We start from the raw sequence: 14,421 nt of genomic DNA, 5'->3' as shown, positions 1-14,421 counted from the left end.
CCAGCAAGAGTTAGCACGTAGCCTCTCCGGGTCAGACCCACTGTCTGCAGCCGATGTTTCTCATCCACCTCAGGGCTGGGTTTTTTGTTTGTTTGTTTGTTTGTTTTTTGAGAGAGAACTCACCATTGTATGGGACTGCAGAGTGGGGATGAGCTCAGCTAATAATTTAGATGAAAATTTAACCCGTATCTGGCTCGGAAACCACAAGAAAAGAGACAAAAATAATCATATAGATCACAAAAAAAAAAACAGTTTTCAGGAAAAAAAAGTTCAGCTCTACTCAAAGAAAACTCTTCCGAGCAGCTCATCCTTTACCATCTGGAGAGCATCAGGAATTTAATAAGAGGTGAATCACTAACAGCAGACAACATGCTAATGGCATTCATTTCATGCAAGATAACTGCTATTTATGCTTACAGGATACCAGGTTGAAGTATCATTTACTGAAAAATATGCTTTTGCTTCCCTTCCCATCAAGATGGATCCGAAGCAAAATTACACTGATGCTTGTGTTAAGGACAAATAAACAATGTCTGGTTTTCCTTTAAACTGAAGACAGGATTTGCGGAGAAAGCAGTTTTCTGTGATTGCTGCTGGTGGTGTTGCCAGCAGCATCTCACCTGCTCGTGTGATTTATTGCCCCTTCCTCCGATTGCCTGTCTTTAGCTGCATTTATCATAAACTAGCTATTAGCAGCCTACTTCACCCGCTCAAAGGATCCCATGAAAAAGTTCCAGAGGCCAGTTTATTAACTTTTATGGCTTTCTTTTCTGCACCTAAAATTCATCGTCAGCATCAAACAGCTCAAAATATTGCTCATAAGCTGAAAACCACATTCAGACACTAACAATAAAAACAGCTATTAAATTAATCGCTCTCTAAAATACACAGGATTAGACAGATGGGAGGGAGAAGCATTTACTCATTTGCAACTTACTTTGAGCAAACAAAGTAAAAAAAAAAAGATTTATTTTAAACAAGCACCTACTTGTCAGAAACCTGGGGAAGGGGAACGTAGGCTGTCACCACAGTGCCCAGCCTGCCTGCAGCTAACAGGAAAGGGAATTTCTCCCACTGATCTTAATAGGGGAAAAAACATGCAGCTAAGTTGCTACAATAACAACTGACCCGATCAATAAGATACTCAGGCTCTCAGGACTAAGAGGACAGAAGTTTAAAAAAAATTCACAACTCCCCATTTATTTTCTTCTGCCTCACTGAGAAGCTGCGTGTTTGCTTTCCACAAAGCACATGGGAAGCTCGTCCCACTACGGGAAAGGCTAAAGCATCCTTCTCAGGGGTTGTTCCCCGCCATAAAACATTGTATTCTACAGAATTATATTATAATCCCCAGGAAAAAAGAATAGAATTTAAAAAAAAAAATCCATCTACCTACTTTCCAAAGTGTAACGTCGACTGTTGCGATCCCTCAAAGTTCAAGGTGGAGAAACCCAAAGTCAGACCTCATTAACACCTAAAACCACTGTCTATAGACCTCGAGCTTCTTTTCTACCCCTACTTTCCTTCCAGCATACTATACCATCCCTTCTAGCCAGAAAGGTAATGCATGGGATCAGAAAATGTAGGGAAAAACCTCTTTCCAAGTCTCCATCCTCTTTTAGAGGCATGTCACCTTCACAAATTAGTTATACACACAATTTCAGGACAACTTTCTGATCTGTATCTGAATACAAGCTAACTCTCAAAGTGCTCTGTTAAAATAGACAAATGTCTTCCATTTAAGAATTTTTTCCTATGTTAAATCCATTCCCAAAACCAGAGTAATTGATTAAGATAATTCAGCACACCTGAAAAATGTTCAAAACTGAGCATTCATGAGTCAGCAAGCCACAGGAAACATTTTACAAGTATGATGTATTTTTTAATCAAGCAGTAGATTCGTATTAAACCAGCACACAAACGAGCAAACATCCAAATTAACATGTAAAAAGAAAAAGAAATCCAAATGTACCATTGCTTTCAGCACAAGCATGGCTGTGTAAGTTCAGTGAAAAGCCGCCAGTCCAGTCTCAGTGGAATGAAACTTTTTACAGGCATTCAGGCAGATTATCTTACAATACCAGACATCGACAACAGGTTAAAAAAAAAAAAAAAAAAAAAGGATTGCATTTCAAAATACAAAGCTTGGTTTGCCCTTTCCAACGCAGGCTCCAAGCCCCACAAACAGACCAGAACATGGGTCGAACATACCAACACCAGCGACCAACCTCCCCCCAGATCCGTGTGCTGTAGAAAAACCAAGTCGCATGCCGTATGCGGGCAACTCCCCACTTGCGTTACGGACTGGCTACGAGCAAGCAAAGCACCCAAAGATACAGCACGAACTTCATATGTTCTACCCCAAAACGGATCTACTGCTGGAGCCTCCCTCGAGCCAAGTACATGGTACAGCTCCCAGGTACGAAGGATTTTGGGGAAAAAAACCCCACCGATTCCTTCCATTCCTCTCCAATTATTACCTTTATTTTGGATTTAAAAATTGTTTTCCCAGGGTTGAGTGAAGAGTGAAACATGTTAATACTTAATTATGCAAATCTGAAAAAAAGATGTATTTTTTCAAATTAAGGGATGCCTTCTCTGCAAAGGCAGAGACGGACACAAGGTGCGGTGCTGGTGTTTCCTCTGCATTCCTAACGCACATTTAGAAAAGCCGTATCAGCTAAATCCTTGCAGCTCCACTTTATTTTGCATTCCAGAAACTACTTAATGAGCAGCATTTAATTTGCCACTTTGGGAAGAACACATTCTTGGTAAGTCACTTAAGAGTCGACAGTTTGTGTTTCAATCTGGAGGAGAAAACACTTTCAGCACATTCATTCACATAACTTGTTTATGTTTCAACATCACCTTTGTACTCATATACACCAAAGCTTCAGGAATTTATCAGCCTTACGTGACCACTCAACAGGGACTTATGCCTTCCAAGACAACAATAAATATCGAAGTGCATGCAAGATAATGAGTATTTCTCCAGAACCAGAAAGTAATTTTGTAAATTAGTAAGGAATTTTAGATGAACCATAACCATCTTTTATTGACAAATGTCATCATACTCAGTTTGTTCCTTTTTAAAAGAAATACTTTAAAGTTACTAATATTGTGTAAGCAAATAAAAAACCATGAATGTTTCAAACAGTGAAGTCACCTTGCTGCAAAGCAATTCTCTTTCAGTCCCAACTGACCACCTTCAGTTATGCAAACCATTTAAAAGACGTCTATTAACATATTTCTTTTATGGTTAGCTGTAGACATATAGGAAAAGAAGTTAAAATGCTTTATGTTCAGTGTTGAAATATTCTCTTTTCCACAGTAGGAGTTTCCAAAAAATCTATGTTACAAGTTTGCCTAATACAGACAATTTCTTTCCTTGTTTCTGAGTTTTCTGGCTTTATAAGGTAAAGATGACCCTCCATATTATTGCAATTTTGGGTTACAGGCCTCTTTACAAATGAAATCTCTCTAAGGAGAGAAAAAAACCCCACATTAGTACTTGCGCACATAACATTAAGCAGTACGCACAGACATGATGCGCTATTAGTCCTGCGCGCACATGGCTTGATACCTTGGGCTTAAATCAGTAGGCAGCAGCCCTATAAATAAAAAGCTATTAGGAATCCTTCTAAGGATGGAAAAACAAATCTTTTAGTAAAATTTATTGGACAATCCATTTAATTAATGTATTTTAAACACACTTTAGCACCTACCAGGCATATTGTTTGACATCTTTAAAAATATTAGCCAGCACCTGCCATCTTATTAGCGCTACACAACATTTCAATGTGCAGAGACGTGGCTCCCATCTGTCTGGTCCAGCAGAGCCTGCACAACAGCATCGTGCTGGCACGCACTACTAGCTCCTTCCCAAGCAGGACTGTCAAAAATCTGGGGAAATATATACCGAGACACTTGCTGACTAATGCGTTTGCAGCAGATGCTCTGTATTAGTCTATCACAAAAGACAGATAAGGGAAAACCCTTAAGAAACACCAGTGTAAACTGCAGGCAATGCAGCCTGCTATGGTAACTAAAAATATTAATGCTTTGAACTCTGTCTGCATCAAAATGCCAAACTGGAGGCTCTGAAATGAGGGAGATGTTTAATTTTTGCTCATTTTTTTGAAGATACAGACTCCAAAGAACCAAAGCCATGTATTTAGAGATTTCATGACAACTCATGCTGGCACCTCACTACCTACATTAGGAAAACTGAAATAAAGAAATAAAAAGGTTTTCAGAATCAGATTTAGAAATGGAGCCTTTTAGCCCAGATGTTCAAAAGCCCTTTAGGGAAAAAGAGGCAGGGGAGATTCCTCCACACTGTGAAACAAGGACAAAAAAGGACTTGGGGGAGAGTAGAGGAATTTAGGTTTTTTAAAGCTAGCTTTATAATGTGGATGCAAAGTAAGTCATTTTAGATGCACCGCCTGGGATTTTTTATATCACTTTTTTTGCAGTGGAAAAGTGTACAATATCATTCCTAGTGGCTCAGATAATTTACTAAGATTGCTTGAAATTTACTGTTGGCAGATAAATACTGCAGCTTATGACCGTTCAAAAGTATATTTTAATATAGAGTTTTTTTAAAATCTTTGATTTGGGAGTTATTTGATCTGTATGTATACAGAGGGGGACAAAAATACAGTCGTTCTGCATACTCTCTCCCTCTGCATTTGAATTTGGACACGTACAGGGAATCAAAAATTAGGCAGCAATTATTACTACTGGTGGTCTCCTGAGACTGGAAAGAGAAATCTGCATTCCTTCCTTCCAGCAAGGCTGCAAATATTCATCGCCTTTAAAACAAACGGCACCTGAAACGCAAGGCCAGCATTCTGTACGACCAAGAAAAAAAAAAATGACACAGACTTTCCCGACCCTTCGCAGGCAGCAGACCCACTCATGCAAGGGAGAAACCCCTGCTGGAAAAGCAAATAGGAAATGCCTTGGAAAAGGGACAGTCTACACTTCTGCTTCCCTCCGCTGCGCTGTCTCAGTCCTCTGCAGGGTAATGAAATCACAGTCTTAGAACCACAGCGGCGTTCATCATAGAAATTTGATGGGGAAGGATTAAAATTAGGTCCTTCGTGTCCCAAATCATGCTTCTAAAATGAGTTGACTTTTGACACCTTTGAATTTAAATGGCTGTTTAGGTCTCCAGATGGAAATCCAGATACTGCTTTCCCTCATCGCAGCCCGCATTACCAAGATGAACTCATTATGTTGATAATGCACACTCGTTTTCTTCGATAAAAATTCCAGTGTGAAAGTACATGAGGAAAATAATAATGCTATATAGAAAGCAAATATTAAACGTTGGCTCAGACAATGAGGTCGGGGCCACACACTCAGTACTAATCACTCACCAAATGAGAAAGGGGTTTGGGGAAAAACCACATGTAATCATGTAATTAGAGATTGTCATCACACTCGCAAGTGGTTTAAGGAACTGAATTAAGATACAACTAAAAATCTTGCCGTTCCCTTCCACTCTCTCCCTCCTCTTTTCTTCTTCTCCTGCTTCTCCCATCCATACCTGCCCTCCTTCTGTAGTCGGTGAGGCCAAGCATCTCCTAAAACATTGCCTCCCATCCTGCTCAATCCATCCTCCTTCCCTCTCCCCTTCTCCCTACTAGCGCCATGTTACCCAAGGACAGAGTTTTCAGAGCTCCCTTAAGTATTAAGCATTAATCTAATGCCAGTAAAACTAAGAAATGAAAGCCAAAAGTGACCCCATAAACCACTTTCTGATTAAAAGACTGCATACACCCACTAAGGGCACTTTGTCACCAAGCTGCTTATTTTTTGCTAACTTCCCCTATGGATTTCATTAACGTCACAAAGCTACAAGGCAAACAAAGCATTTAGAGTACATTTCCCTCTTTATTTACTAATACTAAATGAATTTCCCCCTGCTTTCTAGTTCCTTTTCCTAGAAACCATCTTATGAACTATAGCATCTAAATATCTTCTTCCTAAAATATTCTTTAATATAGTTCACCCTACATAGTTCTGTAACTTGAAAAACTCAAGAAAGTTTGCAAAAATAACCTTCCCCAAACTTACACACATCCAAATACATTATGTTTCCCCACAGTATTTGGCCAGGGAAACGGCTGTCCTTTCTCACAGAATAAAACTAACTTTGTGACCTCGAGTGGAAAAAGCCATTTTCCAACCGAGCCAGCTCTTTCACAGTCTCATCAAGCTGCAAAGTCAGTCAGAAGCCTCAAAAGACACGGTGAAAATACGAGGACAGGGAGATACACATTTGAGCTTTCCTCAAAGATGTTCCTGTTAATAAAGCCACATATTAACGGTTACCCTGAGGACTGTACTCTTAACAAGGCAAATTTAAGTATTCTGAAATCAATCCTTTAGGCTGAGGATCAAGGAGAGGATTCAGGATTATTTATTAAAGAAGCGGGGAGAAGGGGTGAGCGTACACTGTCCCTTTCACATGAAAAGTGCATATTGTGAGGTCTGAAGCACAAACTAATCAAAGCACATGCTGTCTGCTTTGTACCTGCCAGAAATCCTGGTGGAAGGGGGAGAAGGTTAGAAAAGGGAAGAAAATGAGGGAATGCTTGGTTACACCGAAAAAACAAACCGTAATTAGAATACACAAGTATCAGAGATATTAGTAGCTGGAAGAAACACCTGCCAGATACCTAGAAATCAGAATAAAAGAGGACATAGAGCAACCAGAGCATTTTAGTAGTATCTGCCAAACGAGTCCTGTGAAAACGAGCAACAGAATTAGCTTAGTACAAAAAGATAAGAGCAAGTAGAGCTCTGTCAAAACTGAAATATGCCACAAATATTTCGTAGAGGAGGGAGGGAAGGATGAAGGGTGTTCTGTACGTGGACATAAAGCAACCCAGGTGTCCCCCCAGGATGTTTGTGCACCATGCATTTACCTGTGTTAGAAACAACTAGGCATTTTCTTGGATGAAATTCGTTTTTATTAAAAACAAGCCAAGAGAAGAAATTGCAGTTCAGCGTCCGCACCGGTCCCAGTGAACCACAGGCAGGAAAAAGCAGTGAGGAACACAAAAGTAACTCAAAACTGCTAACCAGAGGAAATGGGAGGACCAAGTTTGGCTGGGAGGAGAAAGCTAGCGAGCAAAGAAACCCACACACGCAGTCACTGCTGTCAGCAAAGAAAGTCAAGAAGAGAAAAATTGTGTCAGCTCAGCTCCGATTTGCTGATTGTCTGCAATCAACCGCATCTCTGCTTGCTTCCACAAAGGGTCACAGGAAAGAATCTCCCTCCAGTTCGTTAGGACACTTTTGGGGATGGCAGAGGAACTTTTGTACAGATGAGGGTAAGTTTATTATCTGTGTAACAGGACACCTCCTCGTTATTATGTAAAAAACTACCTCCACTAAGATCAGAAGCTGAAGGAATTTAAAGCAGGAAATCTGAAATTAGAGAGAGATGTTCCACACGGATTATGGACCGGGATAGCTGTATGCTTCCAGATATCTCCAAGCAAGCCATAACCTAGACTCAACAACTCAAACTGCTGACACTGGGGACACATTTATTTCAAACACTCTTACAACAGACATTGGCAGGACCTCGTACAGTTGGATTTTGAGGACTCCTCACCTGTTTTCATTGCATCTAAGCTAGAGAAAGTACTGAGTATCCTTCTCAGTTAATGAGCTCAGTAAATCAACTGCACATGCACTTTACACTGCTATTTACTGAATTGCAATAGCTTGCTTTTGTTAAGGTATCACTTAGAGTTGCATCCTTTTGAACGAAGGTTTCAGAGGCATTTAAAGATCACAGGAGCTCAGAGCTCTGATCCAAAGTTTGACTCCTGAGCGACAGCAAGACTTTGAGCTTGTCTCGCTTGCTGCAAGCTTGGATCTACAGCAGCTTACGCCACTCTGGTGGAAGTCTCATGCTCCAGCCTTAGCTTATACAACAAAGAAAAGGACCCCAGAAATTCAGGCTAATGAATAAAGGCCCCCTTTTCCCCCTCTTTCAAACGTGGCAGCAAGATCCTTCAATCCACCAGAAAAGTCTGTACTAAGGATGGTCCATCTACCTCCAAGTCCTTTTCATGGGGATCCCTCCTGAGCACATTTTTTCAGGCTCCTGTGCTCCTGAGATGCTCTTTAGATCATCTGGCAAGAAATCTTCCTCCTGAGCTGACTCCCAGCAGCTCTTCTTTAATGGACACACCTCCAGTTACAGCCCCTTGACAGATTAAGTGTAGTTTAAGCTAATCATTGTGCTGGTCCATGATACAAGCCTGCATTACACAGTGGGAGTGAGTTTCAGATGTTTTCCTGGCCCTCACCTGATTCTTCCCCTCCTACACTTGAAGCTCAATGGAAGACATCAAAGAAGCCAACACAAAAGCACATGTAGTTTTGAACAATTTGCCAGGATAAAACAGAAAACAAACTTGTAATGTAAGCTAGTAGCCAGAACATGTGGGCACGCTTAAGTACAAACTGCCTTTCCTTTTGTGAAGCGATGAGGACTGTTCATCTGCAGACCCTCCTGGCTACAAGCAACCCTACTGCCTCTGGTAGGGACTGACTTCTTGCCAAGCAGAGAGGGACAGCGTCCTGCAAGGAAAAGGCACAGAAACCATCTGAAGTATTTTCTTTTTCCTTCATTTTGCCATTGCTCTGCATTATTCTCAGGCATCCCAAAAACATCTAGAGATGTAAATATAAATGTTGGCAGGAAATACTTAATTCATAAATTTAATTAAAAGGCATTGAAAGCCTTTATAATTACTTACTGCAGCAATGGTAGCAGGAGGGTAAGCTGTTGCTGGTAGCTCGAAGGCTTTTGTTCGTATTAAACAGTAGCAAGACATTTTCCCCACAGGAGAAGAGAAAGAGCAAGTCAAGTGTATTCTGTATTAAATTAATAAGCCATCGGGGGGAGGGGGGGTGTCCCCTAAATAGGCTAGAGCTCTCTTAAAAGCACTACAGCTTACCTTCGGTGTGAACACCCAACCGCACAAAGACGGATCTATGCTGTGCACCCACCACATCCATTTTCTGCCTCTGCTCCCACCTTTACACCAGGCTGCACTGCTGAAAGCTCAGCTGCGGGACGCCTGGGAGCTCCCCTGCGCTGGGACAGGGACCGCACCAAAGGTGACAGGGTGTGATTTTGCTCTGAACAGGGTGGGTATGCAGCTCATGCTTTAGAGGAACACCACTAACAGCATCACTTCTAATTTTCTTTGAGAGGTTAAGCTTGTCAATCATTAATGCATAAGCCAAAAAAACCATCAAGTAAACAGAGAGGGCATGAAAAAAGAAAATTTTAAACAAAATCTGTATTACAACTTACGTAACATTAATGAAGCTCATGCCACATTATATGTGCTAAGATACATACTTCTACTTAGTGAGAGCTTATTCATCATCTTGCTAAGCAAGATGCAAGCAGTGAGTGATGAAACAGCACAATCTTTCAGTTTGAAAATCAGATGTGCAAAGAACATCTCCACATCACTCTCAAAAGCACCCTTTCTTAAGCCCTAACATTATACAGCAGGGGAACAGCACATCTTAAATTAAATAGGACTTCACTCCTCCTAACCAGAGGTATGCTTTTCAAGATGGTAGGACGACAGAAGGGACAACATGAAATATTTCTCCTACAGATGGGTTAAAAAAGCATTTGCTTTCCCACCGCCAAAATGCAAGAGGAGGAAAGAGACACAGTGGAAATGGAGCAAATGAACAGTTGTGGTCTGGACACCTTCACGCCACAGCATCCTGAGCTACACATTCGATTGTGTCTATTCTCACATCAGCCTTTTGTTCAGACCCAATATGAACACTTTGAAATGTTTGCAGACTGATTAATTTTTTTTTTTCTACTCTGAATGAATAGTAATGAATGCATCTTTTATTCTACTTTCCAGACCTTGCTTCCCTGGGGGAGAAACCATCACACTTAGACAAAAATGGAGCCAGGGACAGAGCTGCCTTCCTACACACTCAGCGCAGCAGCAGGTCAAAGAAAAGTATGAGTTCATGTTGGCAAACAGATCTAACCAAGGGTTTTTGCTGGATGAAGGTCTCCAGGGTTTTTGGTCTCACAATGAGTGAAGAAAAAGCATTTAGACTCAAATTACAGGAGCATTGTTCCCATTAATAAGGCAGTAACATTTACCTCCCTCTCCAACAACTCTATAAATTATCACTAGGAAGAAGGAGGGGCAGGAAGAGGGAAAAAAAGCGGGTATTGTCTTCTCACCATAGCATTCACTCACATGCACAGCAAGATGCTTCAGAAACCCGACACAATTACAATACATAGGCACATCACTCTACAAAATCCTTTGGCAAGACCAGTCCCAATCACTGCATGGCAGCCAATTAGTTGTTTTGATGGTAGTTTTATGTAAATAAAATTGGTTCTGTGAAAAGAACAGCTCATACATCTGCTTACTAATGCTGTAGCATTTAAATCTCAAACATACATGCTCAAAATTCACATCAATACTTTAAACATGGTCCTGTAATATGTAATTAAAATGCAACTGACTGCACAGCTGGTTCTATTCTTTTAACTGAATCACTTTTTAAATTATTACTTGCATGCAACCCTGGGTATGCATCTTCGCTTGGAACAAAAATTAATTCTCTTCTACGCTTCAGCCAGGATCTAGCCTGCAGATTGTCAGTACTTTTCAGCAGTACAGCTTGCTTGTGTCTGACTGCTCACAAACTCCTTTCACCTTAAAAACGAAGAGGAAATTTCCAGGTGAACAGGCCTATTACTTTTTAAGCTCACACCTGTACCACAAGTCCCATTACCTCTGCGCGACATTCCCAAGGACGCTTAGGGGAACGATGGACATCTTACCCTTCTGCTTGAGCTCATCAGCTCCACCAACGCACAAAGGGAAAGCGCCAGAAAGTTGTCTCCGGGTAGAGGATGCTTTGATAACCCAAGAGGAATACGAAGTTGGAAACAGGCAAGGAGGAAGAGATGCAAAAAGGTTTTATCCCTCAGGTGCTACTATGCAAGTGAAACTCGAATGAGTAAGGTCAGCTCTGCAGCACCTCAGTTGGTGCTTGACTGAGTAAAGACAGTGTTGTTTTTTAAACTGAAACCCAAAGCAAGCAGTAAAATGAGAACAAGATGCTATCAGACAGATCAATCTACTGTCAGCTGCTTTCGTTACCAAGGGAGAGCCAAGGCCAACTTATTTTATACTCTCCTCAAATTATCCTCTCACCTGGACATTACCACTACCCTAATAGCCACAGCCAGATTTAGCCAGTCCCAAGGTGTCTTTAAGCAACAAGAACCTCTATTTCTTTATTTTCAACAGAGCAAACTGCTCTGCTGGGTGTTATTAGACTGTGGAAAAAATAGGTCCCAGGAGAAGATAACAATAAAGAAAAGTCCACTGCAGTACCCTAAATCTGCTGCCTCACTTTCAGACTCTCCAAACCACAGCACGTAGATATCCAAGTGCAGCACCGACATCTGTAAGTTATATAAAAAGCAATTTCACTCTGCTACAGGTCAGAGCGAAGGTGGTTAGCACGTAAGTCAAAGGCAAAGGCTATCTGTTCTCCACCCTTCAGCCAGCATAGATGTTCACCACGCTGAATGGCAAGATCCTAAGAGCATGGACGACGACGCACAGTCGAGCACGGTACCTCAAACACTGACCGTGGGTTTCCAACACCCCTGTGTGGCAACTGTGTCCACCACATCCAAATGCGTTGCGATTCAAGCCCTCAGCGCTGAGGGGCAGAGGAACAGAAAGTTGAGTCCAGCAAAGGGATTGCCTTTGGATCTTTTATCCAATGTGATAGGAACCGACCGCAGAGCGCTCAGCAACAGCGGAATGATTAGCAAAAATAGTGTGGGATTCAGCATTTCTTCCCTACAAACAAATCTTGTTTATGTAAAGCCTAAGGGATGAGTGCGATAGCTTGACAAGATAAAATGATGAAAGTGAGCGGATGCAAAATAGACTGTCATAAACCAGAGGGAGAAACATTTGATATTTTGCAAAGAATAGATGTACTTTTTTGCTGTTTGGGGTTTTTTTGGTTTTTTAAAACCATGAAAAGCAGACGTTGGGTTTGTGGCAGGGGGAGAAGAAAACAAGTGTTCACAACACGCTTCGTAGTTTTATGCATCAAAACTAACTGCCAAAATACTATCTTCCAATTGTCTGTTTCCAAGCAAAACCTCGCTCTGCTGCCTGGGTAACCAGAACGCTTGTACACCACTGATTACAGGGACCCCAGGTATTTGATCACCTTCTGTCTTTACCTTTCCCTACTAAACACAAAACAAGACAGGGAACTGCACGTGTATGGCCCATGCTATGTTTATATAAAGCTTTAAATGCATTTTTTTCAGGGTCGAGGCTTTCTGGGAATGCCTGACACTATGTGTCAGGTACATCACTCAGCAATGAAGGGATCAGATGCTACTTCCCTTTGGAAAAAAAACAGAAGCTTTACTTTCAGATGATGCAGGGGAAATGAAAATATTGCTAAAAGCTGGAGTACCATTATGTGCCCATGGTGTTATGATGGAAAATTAACTAACCTGCAGTTATCTGCATCAAGAAGTTGATATGAGCTGCTAGTCCTAGGGCCAGAGCTGCCTTTACCGTATTCCTCCATACCAGTGGGATTTACGGTGTGGTTAATTGGGTCTCTGATTTGCATAACAGGTAGGATGCTGCACGGCTCCACTTATGCAGGCAGACAAAACTAGATCAGAGCATGCTCAACATTTTACCAACACGTATCGTGACAGCACAAACATTCAGAACAGTCGTGTATTGCTGTAGGAAGGACCTAGGCTTCCAAAGGGGAATGGAGTAAGGGTGTTTGATAGGGGGGGAAATACATGCTCGGGATGCAGATAAAAACACAGGAGTGTCTCCCTCCTTTGGGAATCTGGAGATGAGTCTGGAAGGGAAAGGTCAAGTGAATTCTCCCCAAAACGGCGTAGCTCACCGAGCTCTCACAGTCATAAAGAAGCAGCAAGGAAATGTGTTCACAACCTGTAATTTCCTGGCCTACGAGTACATAAGAAGAGGTAATAATTTTGTCTGTAAACATTAAAACCCCTTTAAAAAAATATATTTCTCATTCACTATCATTACGTAAAAAGTACTGCAATGCTACCAAACAACAAAAAGCTCAGAAGAGAATACTTCAAATACTTCATTTAACTTACACCCACATGCCAGTAATAACTAAAGGACTCTAGGTTAAAAAAGCCATTGAATAATACACACTTAATAGTCTAATGTGCTCACCTTCCCATCATAGCGTTTCACTATAAATTGATCCAGGCCCAGGTCTGAAAGAGAAAAAAAAAAAGATACTTCAAAAAAATGCTTTTAGAGTGTAAAAGTAAGCATTTCTTGGGTTTTCTGTTCGCGTGGGGAGTACAAAGTAAAATGCACTGTCTGAATAACATCAGTAGAAAGTATAAGGACAGAGAAGGAAGATTTTTTTGGCTTCATGCATTTTGTACTTTGTATTTTGATCATGAAAGACAACAACTCATGGCATCAGAGAAGAAAACCTCCTTCTAGCAGGGACAACAGGAGCACAGCTCCCAGCATCTCTCAAGAGCCTGAAACACCCACCCCAAAGCAGAAGATTTCTGCATTTACCAGGCAAACATTTCACCCGTGATGCCCCATGTTCATGCACGTTCATAAAACTCTTATTTTGTTTCTAATAACACCTTTTGAATGGCTCACAAATGGAAAAACAAAGAATTGTTCTCATAATAATAAATCGAACACTTGTTCAAATTTTAGTATAAAACTGCTTGTAAATAGGTTTTAAAGGAGATAAGTTGTAGCTGCATTCGTAAGAAAGCAAGTGCTTTAGCTTGAAGGGTATTTTAGAGAAAGCCAGGGAGAGGGGTTATTTATACTAGTAAATGCAATCTCTCATATCATCACAAAATGTTTTTTCTATGCTGAAAAGGGGGAAAAAAAAAATCCTAGCATTTGCAGAGTTAAAGCACAGACCTTTCTATTAATCCGCAGTGCCCGGGCAAGCTATACATACACTGGTGAATGCACATATAAACATGACAAAAATATTCAGGAAAATTAATTATCTGAGCTTTGCAATCCAAAGTTGGGAAGATGGGCCCTGAGAGGAGATTAAGCAGAACTCAAACCGAGCACTTCCAGTAATTCAGGAGAGCACGGGCCGATTCTTCAGTTCTCTGAAGAATAAAACCCCTTAGCAGAGCTACATCCCATGCATTTTCTGCCACTGTTTATGATAATTATCACATGCTCATTTAAATTTAAATTAGAAAAAAGATGGAAAAAAATCAAAATAAACCTCTCCCATGCCTGCTATGTCACCTGCTTGCGGAGCAGGATAATAAAACCCTTC

General features: G+C 41.0%; 1 protein-coding gene across 7 annotated transcripts in view; it reads right to left on the bottom strand.

The window, feature by feature from the left end:
* Positions 1-14,421, bottom strand: part of MICU1 (mitochondrial calcium uptake 1) — a 110,526-nt gene that overhangs the window by 53,151 nt on the left and 42,954 nt on the right. For 6 of the 7 annotated variants that reach the window (XR_012674237.1, XM_075154125.1, XM_075154131.1 and 3 more), the window contains one exon: positions 13,314-13,357. The exons of the other annotated variant lie outside the window; for it this stretch is intronic. Coding sequence is in view for 3 of the 6 variants with exons in the window: in XM_075154125.1 (XP_075010226.1) it covers positions 13,314-13,357 (44 nt within the window). In the remaining 3 variants the exon portion in view is untranslated. The remainder of the gene's footprint in view (positions 1-13,313; positions 13,358-14,421) is intronic. 7 annotated transcript variants of the gene reach the window in all.

The sequence above is a fragment of the Calonectris borealis genome, chromosome 7 (genome assembly GCF_964195595.1).
Source record: "Calonectris borealis chromosome 7, bCalBor7.hap1.2, whole genome shotgun sequence".
NCBI lineage: Eukaryota > Metazoa > Chordata > Aves > Procellariiformes > Procellariidae > Calonectris > Calonectris borealis.
Note: the sequence above shows the minus strand (reverse complement) of the source record. Positions and strands in the feature narration are given on the sequence as shown.